Raw genomic sequence first — 21130 nt, 5'->3', positions numbered from 1 at the left:
AGAGTAGCGGGAGCCTTCAGAGCTAAAAGGCAAGTTATCAGAGAGAAGTCAGAGAGGTGATGGGGGCCAGATAATGTAGGGCAGTTGTACAGCTCCAGGAGGTTGTTCACCTTGAATTCTGTGTGACTGATGCTCCCCTGGAGTTGTGTGATGCAATGATACTGACTGAGGGCCCTGAAGGTTGTAAGGATGATGGCTTTTATACTGAGGGAGATGGGAAAACTTGGAGAGGAGAGACGTGAACATTTAAAAGATCCCTTTTGCTTCTCTATGGAGAATAGCCTGCCGGGGCATAGGGATGCAGCAACGTTGCTAATAAGGAGCTGGAAGGATAATCCAGGCAGGAGTTGAGGTGACTTGAGCCAGGTAGTGGCTGTGGAGGTGGTGAGCACCGGCTGGATTATGTGTATGTTTTGACAGTAGAGATGGTAAGATTTCTGACAGATCATTTATGGTATGGAGGAGAAAAAGAAGAGTAAAGGACAACCCAAGGTCTTTGGCTGGAGCAACCGGAAGAATGAAGTTGTTATTTACTAAGATGGGGAGGGCTGGGAGAGCAGCAGGTGTGGGGCAATACCAGGGTAGTAACTGTTATGCTTGACACACCTTGCAGACACTCAAGTGGAAGTAACTAGAAGGTGGTGTGTGTGCGTGTGTGTACCACAAGCATACATGTGTATGCAAGTCCAGAGTTCAGAGGCTGTGCAGGCTTGAGACGCACATTGGTAGATGTCAGTGCCTGATGGTATCTCAAGTCCTGAGCCTAAATTAGGTCACCAAAAAGAGGAGAGATCCAAGGACTGAGCCCTGGGACACACCACCTTTTAGAGAGATACGAGGAGGAAACATCACACGAGGCTGAAAGTAAGTGGCCAAAGTAGAAGGAAGACCTACCTGGAAGCCTAGAGAGTTTATCTTGGGAGGAGGGAGTGATTAAATGTGGCAAATGTTGCAGGATGTACAGTCAGGGGAAAACTGAGAACTTCCCATGGAATTCAGCAACGTTCATGACAATCCCTGGCGACCTGGAAAATAGTAGCTTTGCTTGAGAGTTTGGAGCAAGGACTTCGGCATATGAGTCAGAAGCTCGGGGAAGTGGAATAAAATGGGGATGAAATACAGATTTAAGAGTCATCAGTACTAAAAAAAAAAAAAAAAAGAGTCATCAGTACTTACATGGCCACAATCAAGTATGAGGTTTCCCAGAGGAAATGTATAGTATGTGAGGAAAGAGGGTTGAGACTAGAATCCTGTGGAATACCAATATTTAAGGGGTCAGTAGAAGAAAAGGATAGACGAGAGTGTGGCCAGAGTGGTAGAAAGCTGACCAAAACAGAGCAGTGTTTTAGAAACCAAAAGAAAAGAGAGTGCTATAGATGAAGGAGAAATCATCAAGGATGAAAGCCTTCCACTGCAGGGCACAGCCAAGTTTTGTATTTCCTCCTGCACAATCCCATGTCTCTGCTCCTATAGAACATAGTATTTATGGGCTATAGTAGATCCTATCAGTTTCAAAGGCTAAAGGAAGGAAGGGCATCCCCCAGCTACCTCACCCCTCCAGTGGGGTAGTTCTGAGTCATATGTTATGCACTGTTTCCCATATTTGCCTGTGAAATTAAGCTCCAGTTACCCACGATGGTAGCTGGATTCACTTTACCTTTAGTGGCCACCATCCTTTCCCTGAACCACCATCCCACTCCTCCACTCTTCCATGCCTTTCCCAAATATAAGATTTGTGCTCAAATCCTTGTCTCAGGCTCTGCCTCTGTGCTTATCTGTCTATCTCTCCACTGACCTATGAGCACTTTAAACGTATGCATGCCGTCTTCCCTTTCCAGTTCCTGGTGAACTATGTGGTCCATAGAACATGCTTCTAAATGTTTGTTGGATGGAAGCACTTACATTTGCATAATGCATTATGGCTTCCAAAATTCTTTCAAATACATTACCTCATTTACCCCATAAAACTGTTCTACCCCTGCCCCCAGGTATTATTATTCCTATTGTAAAACTGAGGAAAGAGAAGCAAAAAGGGTTTAAGAAACTTGCTGAAGACCACACAGTTATTAAATAAAATAGCCAGGGCTGGAAAAACAAGTCTTCAGATCTAAGTTTGGTGCCCTTAAAGGAAGCATCTACATATGGAAGAAAGAAAACGTTTTTATAATTTAAATTTTAAATAATTTAAAATTATACCTGTTGGGAAATTTGAAGCTCTAGGAAAACCTCATTATATTTGACTGTTCATTGGAATGAAAAGTGCATGGCTAGATTTTAGTAACTCCACCATGCTATCTATAATCATCTATCTCTGGCAAAATATTGATACTAAGTACCTCAAAGAAAGAGTACTGAATAATTTTCCCGAGTGAATTCACAATTCAATAGGAGAAATTCAGAGTATATATTTTACCAAGATCTTGAGACTACAATTTTGCTGCTAATACACTGAAGTGGTTGCTCTCAGCAACCAAAGCTAGGAAAGCAAATAAGATACTAGGAAAAGGAAGAGGAAAATGAAAGAATGTATAGCAGAAGTTTCTTTCATGGCAGCAGAGATCTCTTTAGACCCACAGAAAAACTATTTCATAACTACTTTCCATATACGATTTCAGACAAGGTAAAGGATTAGTCAGAAAGCTCAGAATGACTGATTGACCTTGACTTTTAGCTCTCTGAGTTCTCACAACTCAACTATGGAAACCTGTACAAATGTTTATTTTAAAAACCTCTGAAGAATAGTTCCCACAGCACTATCACATTAGCACATTATTTACTTTACAGGAGCTGGCATCAATATAAGATAGAAAGGATAAGACGACTGGGTATCCTTCTGTATGAAAACAAAATATCTTTGGAGTTATGACTGATTTAAAAGATGCTATGAGAAGATGAATTGAATTTACAGAGCTGTGAGCTGGGAAAAGCAGCTGTTACAAAGTTGTGAGTTTTGGCTTGACTCAGTCTGAAAAGACATTTTGAAAACTCTTGTGAGAAGGGGGCTGTAACAGAGGGTAGCATTCAAGGATTAAGAATTGAATCCCAGGATGGTCCCAGGATGAAGACAGAGCCAGGGGGACTGATTTTAAACAACTTTGAAATTATCTTCCTGAACCTCAGTTTCCTAATTTATAAAATGAAGATGATCATACCTCAGAGATTTACTCTGGAAGCAAAGTGAGCGAACAGCTGTGAAAGCACTTTGGAAAGGAGAATGGGGTCCATAATGTAAAAGGGGGTTACTGTTTTCTTGGGGCAAATGATTTGACAAGCTGGAAGGAGAAGACTAAGATGGGAGTCAACTTTTAATAATCATTTGTTTCATGGGCTAAGTTGGCACCTGTCACCCAACACAGGTTCACAGTGCTGAATGCCTACCCCAGAACACCTCTCCGCTTCCTCTGTGCCAAGTGGGACCCTTCCTCTTTCACACATCCAGAACTCCTTTATGTGACTGACTCTACTTCTGCTCCATTGACAATTAACCTGTGTTCCTCTATAGTTTCTGTCTGACAGCGTGTTTGGATGGAGTCACTAATGTTCTTTTTACGTTGTTTCTCACATATAGGTATACCAGATTAGGTTTAACACTCCTTAAAGGTAGGAAGCATGATAGGTATTACTATTATTATTATTACTACTACTACTAGAAAGTACCTTGCAAAGCATCAAGCCCAAACCAGGGTTTCTCAAAAGCAGCACTATTGACATTTGGGACCACACAGATTTTTGCTGTGGGAAGCTGCCCTGTGCATTGCAGGATGTTTAACAGCACAGTGGGTCTCTACCTGCTAAATGCCAGTAGCAACTCTTTCTGTCCCCAGAGTTGTGACAACCAAAATGTTCATAGACATTGCCAAATGTTCCCAGGTGGAGGCTGCAAAGTCATCTCTGCAAAGTCAAAGGCTGCAAAGTCATTCCATAACAGACATAATAACAGTCATCCATCCACACTAGATGGATGTAAACCAATATTATGGTCATTGTAATTAATTTTTTCAGATTACCTGGAATAATGCTCAGAACTGAGTAGGTACTCAATGAATATTTACTGAATAAATGAAAAAATGAGAAAAGGACTTCATTAGTTATATTCATAACTGGCCCTACAGCATAAACCCTTATATGATTAAGATGATATTATAATATATATATATATATATATATATTTTTTTTTTTTTGGCTGTGCTGTGTGGCATGTAGGATCTTAGTTCCCCGACCAGGGATCGAACCCATGCCCCCTGCAGTGGAAGCGCAGAGTCTTAACCACTGGACTACCAGGGAAGTCCCTAGAAATTATATTCTTATGCTTACACAAAGATCACAGCTAACAGTAGCTTTCTCCCTAGCACATGACCTATGAATACATCTATGATGGTCAGCATCCTGCTTATCCATCAAGCATGAGACAGAAAAATTATTTCAAATTCTAGGAAAATATTGCATCAAACACCAATTATCAGACCCATTTTCAGAGAATTAATTCTACATGGGAAAATATAGTACAATCAAGAATTATAAAAAAAGACTGACAAATAGAGAATCTCAGATGAGTGTACTTAGGAAATGTCTGTTCTCTTAAAACGTAAGTTTTTTAATATAAATGTTTCATCAATCTTCTAAGATCTTTTCCAAAGTCATCAATCTTTTCCAAGATCAGAAGATTTGTACTATCTTCTGATATTTGGGGAACCTATGTGAGGTGGCATTTCATCTGGCGCTATTAAAGAATACTGATGTTACTTTGATCTTTAAGAACTGATACTTTTGGACCATCGTGTTAAGGAATACTGATGATGTTTTTTATTTTCAAATTTTCTCAGTGGATTCTTAAATCCTGTATCAGCAGGCAACATTTTCCAAATGAGCACTAATAAAGTGTTCTTATCAAAACAGGGGCAAATGTAGCTGAAAAAGAAAAGAATCAAGGGGCTTCTCTTTCAGATACACTCACTCATCCTTCTGGTGGCTTAGTGCTATATACAATCTTTTGGAGGGAATCGTAATTTAGCAGCAGACCTCCACTAAACAGTGTGTGAACAAGAAATTAAACAAACTTCTACTTTTGGCTAGGAGGTAGTAACCTGTGATAAGTCAGTGCCAACCCCCATCAAGTAAAAGTAGAAAAGCCAGATAAAGCACAAGAAACATCTGTTCAAAGGCCTCTGATAGCTGATGCGACCATCAGGAGGTAAGTGGCTGAGACCCCAGAGAGAAGACAAGTGTAGAACAAACAGTCTACATTCTATGGATGTTTTTTCCCCTTGGATCTTGCCAATTCTTGGCATGGTGCTAGAAACTGAGAACCTGGACACAGGGCCACTTCAAAGAGGGAGAGAAGCCAGTAGAGCTTTCGGCAATCCCAGGGGGGTGGAGAGACAAAAGTCAGAGTTTTGGTGCTGCCAGAGGAGCAGGGTATCAATGGGCCAAGGACGTAGTGGGGACGGAGACACAGAGAAGTGGGCCTGTCACACGGAAGGATTTCCCCTCAAGGCATTTACGGTAAAGAGCAAGAAACTAAAGGGTAGAAAACCTCTGCAAAGCCGAGTGGAAATCCAGCAATCTTATTCTGAGAAGGAAAACATTACCACTAGGGACCGCCAAGGAGGAGCAGAATGCAGTAAACACCTTGGTTTCGCAGTAAGGCTCACTGGAGAAGTGCACCCTCAGAATGGAAACAAACCAGAGAGAGATGGAGCCTTACCAACACTCCTTATAAACAACAAGCAAAACCAGCTCAGTCTCTGACTGGATCAAAGTGGTCTGTTCCCACTCTACGTGTCTGCCCTGTTGCCCCCTGCTGTCAGCCAACAGCCTTTAGATCCTTCAAGTTTAGCCTCAACTGCAGAGAGCTGCCTCACCCAAGGGCACACCCTTCCCAGGAAGGACCACAACCAGTGGCTGATTGTGGGGATATAAAGACCCGGCTGTCTGGACCCAACGTGGAACAACTCCCTCAGGCCACATGTGCCCCAGAGCTCCCCGTGGATTTAGCCAAGCTTCAGTGTGCCTGGATCACATTTCAACTTCTACCTCTACCCAATCCTGCTTTCTCTCCCTCCTTTACAAGTGCTGATACTTAATAAATACCCTGTACAACAAACCCCATCTCAGTGGCTGCTTCTGGAAGACCCAGCTTGTGACAGCTGCAGAAGTGGTCCAAGAAAGCAGGGGATACGATGGGGTTATTAATCTGGATTACTCACTGTTGGGATGGCAGCGAAGTTGCCATCATTGATGGAAGGTAGAGATAGACAGGCCCTGGTATAAGGGGGTGGTCCAATTGCTAAAACCCTTAATAGAGGTGAATTGGAATAGTCCACCTATGGAAAGGAATGCACTGAATGGGGTAATTTACCAAGTGTTTGAGAAGTAACTATAAGGACAGTGACTTGGATGGCTTTCAGCTAAGCTCAATTTCCTAGAAAAAGATAACTCAAAGCTCCAGGCAACTGTAACTCATGTGTGAAAGCCAAAGGGCCTTCCTCATAATTTAGAAAGAGGTTCTTACATACTGTACCAGGAGAGTCTAGAAAACTGAGGATCAGAAAATCTTGATAATGTAGACCCATTAAAATTAAAACCTTCTATTCCATAACAGACATAATAAAAGAAAGGAAAGGCAAGCCACACAGACAGTACCTATATCCAACAGATGACTTATATCCAGAATGCCTAAAGAACCACAAGTCGAGAATAAAAAGACAAACTACCCAATCAAAAATGGGCAAGGGCTTCCCTGGTGGAGCAGTGGTTGAGAGTCCGCCTGCCGATGCAGGGGACGCGGGTTCGTGCCCCGGTCCGGGAAGATCCCACATGCCGCGGAGCGGCTGGGCCCGTGAGCCATGGCCGCTGAGCCTGCGCGTCCGGAGCCTGTGCTCCGCAACGGGAGAGGCCACAACAGTGAGAGGCCCGCGTACCGCAAAAAAAAAAAAAATGGGCAAAATATTTTGACACTTGCACTTAAGTTTCTTGCACTTCACAGAAAAGGATATTTAAGTAACCAAAACATTTTGAAAATTCAATCCAATTCATTAGGAAAATTCAACTTAAAATGCAAAGAGATACCACAATACTATCATCAGAATTGCTAAAATGAAAAAGACTGGCAATACCAAGTGTTGGGGAGGATCTGAAGCAACTGCAACTTTCACCCGCAGCTGGGAGAAGTATAAATTGAAACAACCACTTTAAAAAACTTTTTTGCTGAACAAATACATAACCATGTTCCATCAAAGACATGTACAAGAATAGTCACGGCATCACCATTCACAGTAGCTGGAAACAACTCAAATGTCTATCAACAGTAGAACAGAAAAATATACTGTGATGGAAAATACATTAGAATACCATAAAAATGAGAATGAATGAACCACAAGAAGATGAAAATACAGTGAACCTCTCAAACATAATGTTGAGCAAATGAAGTTCAACACAAAAGGCATGCATACTGTACGATTCGATTGATATCAAGTTCAGAAGTTGGCAGAATTACCTAAGCTGATAGAAGTCTGCATAGAGGTCTCTTTTGGGAGGATCAGGTCACTGGGAGGGGGCTTGTGTTTCTGGGATGCTGTTAATATTCTATTTCTTGATCTGGGTCCTGGTTACATGGGTCTGGTCACTTTGTTAAAATTTGTTGTACTGTACACATTATTTGTATAATTCCTTTCATGGATGGTATACTTCAATAAAAAACTTTAAAAAATGCAACAAAATGCAGACACCTACATTGCTTTTCTTTTTCCTGCTGTGGTGAGAAGCAAATCCTGCTGACATTGTTGTTTTCACTTTGGTTTCTAAACTGGGAGCATTTGAGGAATTCGGGCCAGGAGGCATTCACCATCCCCAGGACTGATTCACAGCCCTCTTTTGCAGACTCACAGAAGGACCTACAGGGCAGGAGTCCATGACTAGAAGAAAAGAGAAAGGTGAAAATTAATGTTTTTACAGACTATTTCTCAAAATAATAATTAAGCTAAAGAAAAGTTGTCCACCAGTGCTGCAATATTATCTTAATTTATATTTACTACAGTCAACAACTTGAACTTCCACCTTCAACACTATAACAAGGATTTCAGCCACCCTACTGTCATGATTCTAGAGGGAATAAGCTAGTTCCATAACACAACATCTAACTGTCTCTTGTGGAAGCATTTATCCCAAATGACTTTTTTTTTGAGATTTCTTATGCTAAAGTAAACCTGTCAACCAAGACAGAGCTCTACTTACTATCAAAAGGAGTAAATTAACATGCAAATGAATGCCCCCAAAATGGAAAGGCAGAAGTAGGTCACAAAATAGGTTAATCTCATTTCTTTATCATCCCTTTGAGAAATTCAAAGTACCTCTGAGAGGCAGCCAGAGAGAAAGCTGTTCCTAAGCCTCCACTGCCTCCCTGGAAAGGAAAATATTATACAAACAAATGGCAACTCTGAAAACCTGTACAGTTATTTATCTTTTCATTTCTATGTTATCTTCTGCAAAATAGAAAAACACAAACAACTGTCCATTAGCAGTAAAGTAATGATGCCCTGGAGTTTGTCTTTATTCATCTGACATTCAATCAAACACTCCTGGATCTGCAGCTCTGTGTCTGGGGACAGGGATGCTGCAATGTCAAGGCCACGGACTTGTTCTCTTGCAGACCCAGGTGGCTTTTTCTACTTTGCAGCTATAGACTGCATCTCTCACCCTGGCTGGTCATCTAGCAAAGGCATCTCAAATGATTTTAAGAAAACTGGGAAAGAAAATATACATGTCAGTCAAAGCAAAGCACACACTTCACAAATGTAGGGTCAATAAGCTATTGCAGAATCATACAGTATCAGATCTGTAAGAAACCTTAAACAACACCTCATTCAAATCCTCCATTTAAGATAACTTCAGGGAAATTCTGAGACACACATAGCTTCCTAATGGAAGAAGCGGGAAGAGAATCCAGATGTTTTAACTTTCAATCCACGCTTTATCTACTGTTGCATATCATCTATTCTCATATAAGGATCTAATAATTAGGCTTTAAGAACTTTAAAGCGTAATTATAATTCCCCATTCAAATTTCTATAGATCACAGAAACATAATGGGATGCGCCAGTCACTGAGTTAAAATAGAAGTGATTGAGTCTGTGAAAGAATCTTGAGAGTGAGATCTTGTTATATGAAAATGTGAGAAAGGGGTACTCAACAGTTACATTCAGATACAAACACTTTTGACCTTCTCAGAAACTCGCCTTAAAACTGGGTATCTTTTAGAATCCTGATATTCACATGACTACATTAATATGTAGCTAAATTTGTTAGTGAAGATGTAGAAAGATGTTTTGCATTTGAAAGAATTCGCTTTAGAACATAAAATATGAATTAGTCCAGGCAAGTGTTTCAGTGTAAAGAGGACACCTGACTGCCATTCAGGAAATATATTAGATGTTCATAGGATGGAAAGTATCACTTAAATAACATTTTTTAAAAAGATTTCCTTTCCTAGATCTTATTCCAAAGACGTTAGAGACTATATTTTCTCAAATGAAACTGGGGATCATGGTTGAGGAATGTGGAGAACACAGAATTCCTATGCAGATACTCATACTTCGCTAGGCTCTAAGCGCTACTACACATGCATTAACTCATTTCTTTCTCACTACAGCACTGTACTGTACCACAGATACCATTACTATCATCCCTAATACACGCAAAAGGAAACTGAAGCACAGGAAATATAAGAGACTTGTCCAAGATCACTGAGGTAGTGAGTATCACAGCCAGCATTTGAACCCAGGCAGACTGATTCAAGGACTATTAACTACTCTATTACACGTGAGTCCTCACTTTAGGAATGTATGCTCCAAAAGCATAGCTCAAGGTTAGTTCGAAACTTGATATGTACTTTCCCGTGGACCAACCATAGACACAGTGGTTGGGGTTCTCCCTTTACTCTACAAACTCCTAGTTAACCTTCAATGAGTCAGTATTTGCCTAAGGGGCTAAGGAACACTAGGAAAGGGTGAAGGCATTTCTCTTTCTTTTCCAGGTGTGAGACAGCCCACAACAAAGCTGCAAGATAAGCTAGGCTTGGCTTCAGCATTCTTCCTTGCCACCTAGTCCCTGACCTGGGTACTGACACCATCCTGTCCAACGCCACTCCAGCACCCCACCTGGTCAGCCACCTCCACAAGAGCATTACTTGCTCAACCTTTGCTTCCCTTCCTACAATCAAAACTACGTTCCCCAAGTGAGCAGATCACAATGAGACTTTCAAAGAAAAGAGAGGAAGATAACACAGAGTAGTACATACTAATAGATGGACACTTAACCCTCCCAGAGGTTTCTGGCATCATTAGAAGATTGCTTGCTGGATCTGTAAATCAAAATTCATTCCTTAACACAATGCTTCTCAGAGGAGCGGTGATAATCCCACCAGCTTTGCTAAATTTCAAAAGGTAACATTTTTTTTCTCGAGACTTGTTCTGGGAATATAGAGAGACATTAAAATACCATTAGGCTTTCCATTCTAAAAATAGGGCCTAAGAAAAATGTCTAGAGTGTTTCCAAATAGCTCTCTTAAAGAGGTGTAACCAACCAAGACCCATAGGCTTTAAACTGCTGGACGAGGACATGTGAAATAGTGATAGAGTATTAATAACCAGCAGCCCTTTCAAACACTGAGCAGAATGAAGAGCCATTTGTTCTTGCTTTGCATGAAATTCAAGTGCCTACGAGGGATTGAAGCATTTTGCTTTTCATCACGCGGAACGGTGCCGTGAGACAGACCACACTATTTTGAAATATAAGTGCTGATATCCAAGCAACAAGCAGACTGACATCTTGAAAACAGTGCTCAGCACAGTGGAGGGGCCAGTCTGGGCTACCAGGGTACTATTTTAGGAAAGATGGTTACTTTAAGTGATGTGTGAAGTTCATTTGGGGTTGTGCAAAAGTCCCTACAACATTTCAACTCAAGCTTAAGCCGAAAATTCTTTCCTCACCTCTGTAATTATGTGTTGAAACAAATACATAGGAACAAATATAAAGAATTCTATTATACAGTAATAGTGAGGTTTCTAGGGGATTTTCACTAGGAAGGCTACTCAAATTATTTATCTACAAAAAAATTGTAAATTTTACCTATATAATTTTTTTTGTAGACAAAGATGTTTATTTTAAAATTATTTTTTTTCACATCTTTATTGGAGTATAATTGCTTTACAATGGTGTGTTAGTTTCTGCTGTATAACAAAGTGAATCAGCTATAGGTATACATACATCCCTATATCTCCTCCCTCTTGCATCTCCCTCCCACCCTCCCTATCCCACCCTTCTAGGTGGTCACAGAGCACCAAGCTGATCTCCATGTGCTATGCAGCTGCTCCCCACTAGCTATCTATTTTACATTTTTACGTATACAATTTTAAGCAAATTTATCTACTAAAATTTCTCTATTTATTTACAAAAAATTAGATTTTTTTCCTTATTGTACCCTTTGACCAACATCTCCCCATTCCCCTCCCCCACAAATTTATAGATTTTTATCAGCAAAACGGTTCTGATAAAGACATAAAGTTAAAATTATTGAATAAGTTACAGCCACACAGTAGGCTTATATAATAGCTAATGGATTTTTATGTTTTATAAATCATTTTTCTAACTTTTTACTTTTTTTATTGAAGTACAGTTGATGTATAATTTTATGTAAGTTACAGGTGTACAATATAGTGATTCACACTTTTAAAGGTTATACTCCATTTATAGTTATTATAAAATATTTGCTATATTTCCCATGTTGTGCAATATATCCCTGTAGCTAATTTTATCTAACTTTTTACTTTAAACTACTTTTAGAGACTTACAGAAAAGTTATAAAAACAATACAGAAAGTTTCCATATAGCCTTTATCCAGGCTCCCCCAAAGCAAACATCTTACATAGCTACAGTGTAATTATCAGAACCAGGAAATTAACACTGGTACTAAAGTAAGGATCCTATTCAAACATCACCAAGATCTCCATTTAGGATCCCACACTGCATTTAGTTGTCACTTTTTATTTCTGACAAACTAACCTTTAAGTATATCAGAGAAGCTCAGGATTTAAAACTCTTCTTCCATGGGGCGGGGTGGGGGGAAGAATTTTTGTGACAGGCAGGCTTTCAGATGGCCCCCAATGACCCCACCTCCTGCTATTCATGCCCTGCGTAACCTCCTCCCCTTGAGTGTGAGTTGGCCTAGTGACTTGCTTACAACCAACAGAAGGTAATGGGATGTCACTTCCATCATTAGGGTACATAAGACTGTGACTCCTCTCTCACTAGCAGATGCTCTCCCTTACCAGTTCTCATGAAGCAAGTTGCCATGTTGGGTAGGTCTACATGGCAAGGACTTGAGCCTGGCCTCTGGCCAACAGCCAGCTAGGAACTGAGGCCCTCCACCCTTAAGGAACTGAAATTCTTCCAACAATCACATGAGGCTGGAAGTGGATCCTTTCCTAGGCAAGCCTTCAGATAAGACTCGAGACCTGGCCAACACCACGAATGCACCCATATGACAGAGCCTGAAACAGAGGACCCAGATAAGACACTCCTAGGTTCCAGGTCCACAGAAACTGAGATAATAGTTGGGTGCTGTTTTAAGCTGCCACATCTGTGGAAATTTGTTACGTAGCAATAGGTAACTAATACACTTTTCTTTGATATATCACTTGGTAAGAGGCATGTTACTGAGTTAGATATATTATTTATTGATGAGACTTACATAATCTTTTGTTTTAAAGAAAGTCGTAAATTTGTCTTTGTTAGGCCAAGCTGTTCAGTGAACAGTGCTCACAAAGTCATAGTCACTGGGAACACCCAGAGCTGCAGATCTCAGTCGTGAAGAGAATGTTAACAATGGAAGGGTCTTGCAAGATAATGTACTACTGTTTCCTCCTTTTACATGCAAGGAAATTGAAACTTAAAAAGATCTCATAGCCAGATGCTATGATGCCAGCCCAGTGCTCCAGAATGTCTCACCTAGCTGACCTCTTCTCACAAACAGAAGTCACAGATAACACAGGAGCATAAATCCACAAATCATACAGGAGCACAAATTTGTCACCACTGCTGGAAAACACAAAAAACAACAGATGACTTGTTTTCTCTGTGATGGGCCAACGGCATCAGCTTCCTATGTCTGCACTCTCTGGTGGCCTCAAGAGACCTCACAAGAGGTATGGCTTAGTTGGGGTACGAGAGGAGTAGGGAAGAGATGACCTTGGTTCCCAGCTTCATTAGACACGGGGATAGAAAACTGTGCTAGTGAACACTTACATGTGTCATTGTCTCACACCAGAAGAGAAATCATGGGAGAAGTCAAGTTACTTTTTGGTCACACTGGTCTGAAACTCTTTAAAAACCAGAGTTTTTCATCATCTTCATTTGTAATAGCCATGGTTCCAGCAGGAAAGAAATGACTCACTGAAGTAGGATTACTGCAGAGTATTTAATGAAAAGGTCACTTATGAAGGTACTGGCAAGGTTTAGAAAAACCAACCAGGGGTAGTGCAGCATGCGGGGACAGGTTGCCGTTAGCATCTCAGATTCAAGGGACAAGGGAAGGAGCAGTTCTTGGGACTCAGAAAGAGCTGTATGCAGAAGGCTGCCTGATAGGAGCCAGAGCCTCCCACAGTGGGATTCAGGCAACTCCAAACTGTGTAACCTGGTAAAGAAGAAACGAGGGGATCATGACCCAACCTGCCTCCCTTCCCACACTCTGATGTCCTGTTGGTGGTTCCCATTGGCTGAGCCCCACAGGAAGCTAGAAAGTAGCCACTGTTGAAACCAACCTGTGGGGAAGAGTGGGCTGGAGGAGGGTGGGAAGTGGATAAGGAGAAGTAAAGAAGAAAGAGCCAGCACATGACTGCATGCCTCACACCAACGAGAGCTCAACAAATACTTGTCAGGGGACAAAACGCAGGGCTGTGGGAGGAGACTGTTCAACTATTATTAGCTTGAAATCTGGTAGGAGTGTTTACACCGCAGAAATCAGCAAATGCTACAAAGCATAGTTTTGTTTTGTTTTTCCGGGAGCCAGTTTACCAGCATACCGCTGGATGAAAGTATAAATCATGTCATCTCCTCTAGAAGGAAAGCTGTTTTTACCTCCACTGGAAGGAAAATTACGGTCATGCACTTCTTGGACCAGATGAAGACATTATGTCAATATTAACCCCCTATCTCCCACTACCACCAGCCCTCCTTCTTGGTAGTAATACCATCTACCCAAGTCCGCAAGCCTAAAAACCTTTGTTTCACCCTCAACCTCACCATTCATATGCAATTAATTACTAAGTACTGTTAATTTTACTTCCCCAAAGTCCCTCAAATCATTTATTCTCTCCCCATTTTATGTTCTCATAAAATTAAACTAGTTGTAGTTCCCCTAATATACGACAGATTTAGGCTGTCTGCTTTCTCCACCTTGCCCACATGGCAAATTTCTATATATCCTCCAAAATCAAATTCAGCTGTTACTTCTTCGCTGGGAACAGCCTTCTTAATGTTGCCAAATGGAAAGAGTCCCTCCTTCTCTGCGTTTCCCCCCATACCTTTTAAACTGATCACATTGGACAGCAGTGTAATTGTTTTCATGTCGTGTCCCCTATTATGCTGAGTCCCTTGAAGGCAGAACTGTGTGTTATTCACCAAAGCATCCCTAGCATCAGACAATGCACCTGGTACATCGTAGGTGCCAATAAATGTTTGCTAAAGGAATACAGTGATCACTTTCCTAACACCTTTGCCAAATAAACTGATGTCAGAAGCTGAAAGGGAGCTCCCAAGCTGTACACATGCCTAGCAAGACCCTCCACGCCACCATATGTCTACCCCCCAACACTCACATCCTTGCCAACAGTATCTGCTTGCAGGACTGATTCCATCATGCCCCCTTTCTCACTTCCTGCAGATATCACAAGACACTCGGTATGTCCGGGTCTCTCTCACTCCCTGGATTCCCATATGTTCGTGGATCAAAGGTAACCTTCTCAGTGAGATTTTCCTGAACAACATTTTGCTTAAAATTGCATCCCTTGCCACCATACCCATACTCTCCCAAAGCTCTTCAATTCTTTTTGGAATTCTTCCATTGCACTTATCACTATCTGATATACTATTATTATTATTAAAAAAATTTTTAATCTGTTTCTTTATTGCCTATCTCCCTCCAATATAATATACGGTTCATGAATTAAAGGATTCTTGTCTATTTTGTTTGCTGTCCTATCCTTAGTGTATACAGTAGGCACTGCATAAATATTTGTTTGAGAAATAAAAGAATCACAGGCAGAGGATAATTTGGTGGCCTGCTTGGAACAAAGCTGTCAGAAGCAAAGTTGGGAGCAGAACTCTCACTACCTAACTCCCAACTTAATGGTCTGTACAAGAGCTCGCTCCATCCCTGTTCACATGATCTCCTCCCTATCAGGTCAGCAAATTCTACACTGTTGAATCTTGAAATAATTCCCATATAAAGGCAAAACCGCTAGGGATGAAAACCCTACAGATTAAGTGTCTCGCTTATATGCCAACAGTAAGATGTCACCCTTAAAATAGAGAAACTTGAGGAAATAACAACAAATAAACACAGCTTGAATTAAGATGAGTGTGAATAATGTAAAACTACACAACCGCCCCTGAAAGAGAATATAAAATTCCATACCCTTCTATCCAACGTGATCCTGATTCTCATTAATACTTGGCATACTTACCAGGGCTCATGGAATAGAGGATTAAAAATCACAGGAAATTTTTCAATTGTTCAATTATTTTTTGCAGCTGTTTTGATTTTTTGCACATCATGAAATGATGCCTTAAATATGGATCTTTGAAGGCACTGAATTACTAGCATTAAATATAAATTCTAGTCACATCCACCTAATACCCATGAATTATTGAGGAGAAAAGTAAACAAACTCCACTGAGCTTGATGAAATATGTGTGCGTGAGACACTGTCAGTGATTTGACAAGGCGTTTTCAGGAAACTTGAGCTCCTGTGGCCTGACTCTCCAGCTTCACGTCTTTGTAAAATAAAAGGAATGTGAGTTATCTGACTGTGTATTACCCACACTTGGAGCCATTCTGGCACATAAATGAAATCTTACTTTTCATTTTATGTCTGTATAATGCCAAAAAGCAGACTAGATCACCCATGTTAAAAAAAATTAAAAAAATAAAAAATAAAAATAATAAATAGATCACCCATGTTGCCTGAGACTGAAAAGGGAACTGTGATACAATTGACCACCTAAACAGCCAGGTAGTCAGCACAGGTGTAGCCCAAAAGACTGCTGTTTACAGGTTAGCAGATAAAATCAGGGAAGTAAGTGGCAGATGACTTTCCGAATATATGGTTGCTATTAGCAACAAAGACTCTTTTTGCTTTGACTACTGATCTATATAAATTCTTAAAAAATATAGATATGAAAAAATATTAATTCTGTAATGTTTCCATTATTCTCAAATGTGACACAATTAGAGTTCTTGGGACACAGACAAAATCTTCAATAAATAAATTAGCAGTATGTAATAATTCTTCATTTAGAAAAAAATAATAAAATAACCTTATGCTGGCTTGATGTAATTTACAAATTCTTCAAAAAATTGTTTTAAATCAAGTCATATTTCTCAGTTGGCTTTTAAGATTATTTCAGGGTTGCATTTCCATAGGAGAGCAGCACATGCTATCTTATAAAATAATGTCTTTAAAAATACAGTAAGCTTTCTGAAAACTACAGGCCAATATCAATGATGAACACAGATGCAAAAATCCTCAACAAAATGCTAGCAAACAGAATCCAACAGCACATTGAAAGGATCATACACCATGATCAAGTGGGGTTTATCCCAGGAATGCAAGGATTCTTCAATATATGCAAATCAATCAATGTGATACACCATATTAACAAATTGAGGAAGAAAAACCATATGATCATCTCAGTAGATGCAGGAAAAGCTTTTGACAAAATTCAACACCCATTTATGATAAAAACCCTCCAGAAAGTAGGCATAGAGGGAACCTACCTCAACAAAATAAAGGCCATATATGACAAACCCACAGCCAACGACATTCTCAATGGTGGAAAACTGAAACCATTTCCACTAAGATAAGGAACAAGACAAGGTTGCCCACTCTCACCACTATTATTCAACATAGTTTTGGAAGTTCTACCCACAGAAATCAGAGAAGAGAAAGAAATAAAAGGAATCCAAATCAGAAAAGAAGTAGTAAAGCTGTCACTGTTTGCAGATGACATGATACTATACATAGAGAATCCTAAAGATGCTACCAGAAAACTACAAGAGCTAATCAATGAATTGCGTAAAGTAGCAGGATACAAAATTAATGCACAGAAATCTCTTGCATTCCTATACACTAATGATGAAAAATCTGAAAGAGAAATTAAGGAAACACTCCCATTTACCATTGCAACAAAAAGAATAAAATACCTAGGAATAAACCTACGTAAGGAGACAAAAGACCTGTATGCAGAAAACTGTAAGACACTGATGAAAGAAATTAAAGATGATACAAACAGATGGAGGGATATACCATGTTTTCGGATTAAAAGAATCAACACTGTGCAAATGACAACTACCCAAAGCAATCTACAGATTCATTGCAATCCCTATCAAACTACCAATGGCATTTTTCACAGAATTAGAACAAAAAAATTTCACAATTTGTATGGAAACACAAAAGACCCCAAATAGCCAAAGCAATTCTTTTTTTTTTTTAACATCTTTATTGGAGTATAATTGCTTTACAATGCTGTGTTAGTTTCTGCTTTATAACAAAGTGAATCAGTTATACATATACATATGCTCCCATATCTCTTCCCTCTTGCATCTCCCTCCCTCCCACCCTCCCTATCCCACCCCTCTAGGTGGTCACAAACCACTGAGCTGATCTCCCTGTGCTATGCAGCTGCTTCCCACTAGCTATCTATTTTACGTTTGGTAGTGTATATATGTCCATGCCACGCTCTCACTTTCTCCCAGCTTACCTTTCCCCCTCCCCATAACCTCAAGTACATTCTCTAGTAGGTCTGTGTCTTTATTCCCATCTTGCCCCAGGTTCTTCATGACCTTTTTTTTTTTTTGCTTAGATTCCATATATATGTGTTAGCGTACAGTATTTGTTTTTCTTTTTCTGACTTACTTCACTCTGTATGACAGACTCTAGGTCCATCCACCTCACTACAAATAATTCAATTTCACTTCTTTTATGGCTGAATAATATTCCATTGTATATATGTGCCACATCTTCTTTATCAATTCTTCTGCTGATGGACACCTAGGTGGCTTCCATGTCCTGGCTATTGTAAATAGAGCTGCAATGAACATTTTGGTACATGATTCTTTTTGAATTATGGTTTTCTCAAGGTATATGCCCAGTAGTGGGATTGCTGGGTCATATGGTAGTTCTATTTTTAGTTTTTTAAGGAACCTCCATACTGTTCTCCATAGTGGCTGTATCAATTTACATTCCCACCAACAGTGCAAGAGTGTTCCCTTTTCTCCACACCCTCTCCAGCATTTATTGTTTCTAGATTTTTTGATGACAGCAAGATCCTTTTTGACCCACCTCCTAGAGAAATGGAAATAAAAACAAAAATAAACAAATGGGACCTAATGAAACTTAAAAGGTTTTGCACAGCAAAGGAAACCATAAACAAGACCAAAAGACAACCCTCAGAATGGGAGAAAATATTTGCAAATGAAGCAACTGACAAAGGATTCATCTCCAAAATTTACAAGCAGCTCATGCAGCTCAATATCAAAAAAAACAAACAACCCAATCCCAAAATGGGCAGAAATCTAAATGGACATTTCTCCAAAGAAGATATACAGATTGCCAACAAACACATGAAAGAATGCTCAACATCATTAATCATTAGAGAAATACAAAGCAAAACTACAATGAGATATCATCTCACACCGGTCAGAATGGCCATCATGAAAGCAATCTTGAGAAAGAAAAATGGAGCTGGAGGAATCAGGCTCCCTGAATTCAGACTATACTATAAAGCTACAGTAGTCAAGACAGTATGGTACTGGCACAAAAAAACAAATATAGACCAATGGAACACGATAGAAAGCACAGGGATAAACCCACGCGCCTATGGTCACAGTATTTTTGATAAAGGAGGCAATAATATACAATGGAGAAAAAACAGCCTCTTCAATAAGTGGTGCAGGGAAAACTGGACAGCTACATGTAAAAGAATGAAATTAGAACACTTCCTAACACCATACACAAATATAAACTCAAAATGGATTAAAGACCTAAATGTAAGGCCAGACACTATAAAACTCTTAGAGGAAAACATAGGCAGAATACTCCATGACATAAATCAGAGCAAGATCCTTTTTGACTGACCTCCTAGCAAAATGGAAATAAAAACAAAAATAAACAAGTAGGACCTAATGAAACTTAAAAGCTTTTGCACAGCAAAGGAAACCATAAACAAGACGAAAAGACAACCCACAGAATGAGAGAAAATATTTGCAAATGAAGCAACTGACAGAGGATTAATCTCCAAAATTTACAAGCAGCTCATGCAGCTCAATAACAAAAAAACAAACAACCCAATCCAAAAAGGGGCAGAAGACCTAAATAGACATTTCTCCAAAGAAGATAAACAGATTGACAACAAACCCATGAAAGGATGATCAACATCACTAATCATCAGAGAAATGCAAATCAAAACTACAATGAGGTATCACCTCACACCAGTAAGAATAGCCATCATCAAAAAATCTACAAACAATAAATCCTGGAGAGGGTGTGGAGAAAAGGGATCCCTCTTGCAATGTTGGTGGGAATGTAAAGTGGTACAGCCACTATGGAGAACAGTATGGAGATTCCTTAAAAAACTAAAAGTAGAGCTACCATATGACCCAGCAATCCCACTACTGGGCATATACCCTGAGAAAACCATAATTCAAAGAGTCATGTACCACAATGTTCATTGCAGCTCTGTTTACAATACCCAGGACATGGAAGCAACCTAAGTGTCCATCGACAGATGACTGGATAAAAAAGATGTGACACATATATATAATGGAATATTACTTAGCCATAAAAAGAAATGAAACTGAGTTATTTGTAGTGAGGTGGATGGACCTAGAGTCTGTCATACAGAGTGAAGTAAATCAGAAACACAAAAACAAATACCGTATGCTAACACATATATATGGAATCTAAAAAAAAAAAAGAAAAAGGTTCTGAAGAACCTAGGGCCAGGACAAGAATAAAGACACAGACATAGAGAATGGACTTGAGGACACCGGGAAGGGGAAGTTGGGACGTAGTGAGAGAGTAGCATGGACATACATACACTACCAAATGTAAAATAGATAGCTAGTGGGAAGCAGCCGCATAGCACAGGGAGATCAGCTCGGTGCTTTGTGACCACCTAGAGGGGTGGGATAGGGAGGGTGGGAGGGAGATGCAAGGAGATATGGGGATATATGTATATGCATAGCTGATTCACTCTGTTATAAAGCAGAAACTAACACATCATTGTAAAGCAATTATACTCCAATAAAGATGTTAAAATAAAAGAATACAGTAAATTTTATAAGCAGAAAAATTTGATACTTTTTTACTAAAAGATTATCAGTAAAATTCAACTCAAAAGTGGTATAGTAATATAATGGTGTGCAGTAGTAGAAATATTGAAAATAAACTGGATGGTGGGGAAGAGGTTTTGTAATTCTGGTATAGCAAATATTTTTGAAAAAATCATTCCTGTATCAACTTTGATGCCATCTTGATTGTTCACCTAGAGGCCATCTCAGTAATCTGGCCATCTTTAGTAACAGGATGGAGTTAGAACAGGAAAACCGTATCAACTGTGTATTTGAAATGACAGGCAAATTTTACTCTAACTTTAAATAATGGTAACTAGATTATGGGGTCATTTTTCTAGGGAACTCTGCTGCTTCTAAAAAGGAAGCCTAGGACCTTGATAAGAAATGAACAAACTGTGCCTTCCAGAAAAAGGAATTTTAAATACCTCTTGTTTCTGTCAACATTCTTTTTCTTCCTCTCGAGTGGCTGACACAAAAGTATGCCTAGAACTTTTATTTACCTAA

The 21130-nt window shown here is 39.7% G+C and overlaps 1 protein-coding gene across 1 annotated transcript in view; it reads right to left on the bottom strand.

The window, feature by feature from the left end:
* CORIN (corin, serine peptidase) overlaps nt 1-21130 on the bottom strand; it is a 216063-nt gene that overhangs the window by 143078 nt on the left and 51855 nt on the right. Inside the window, exon 4 of the mRNA XM_027103039.1 lies at nt 7732-7913. Within this exon, the coding sequence (XP_026958840.1) occupies nt 7732-7913 (182 nt within the window). The remainder of the gene's footprint in view (nt 1-7731; nt 7914-21130) is intronic.

The sequence above is a fragment of the Aethalodelphis obliquidens genome, unplaced genomic scaffold, assembly GCF_003676395.1.
Source record: "Aethalodelphis obliquidens isolate GAN/ISIS:26980383/991018 unplaced genomic scaffold, ASM367639v1 scaffold6, whole genome shotgun sequence".
Lineage (NCBI taxonomy): Eukaryota > Metazoa > Chordata > Mammalia > Artiodactyla > Delphinidae > Aethalodelphis > Aethalodelphis obliquidens.
Note: the sequence above shows the minus strand (reverse complement) of the source record. Positions and strands in the feature narration are given on the sequence as shown.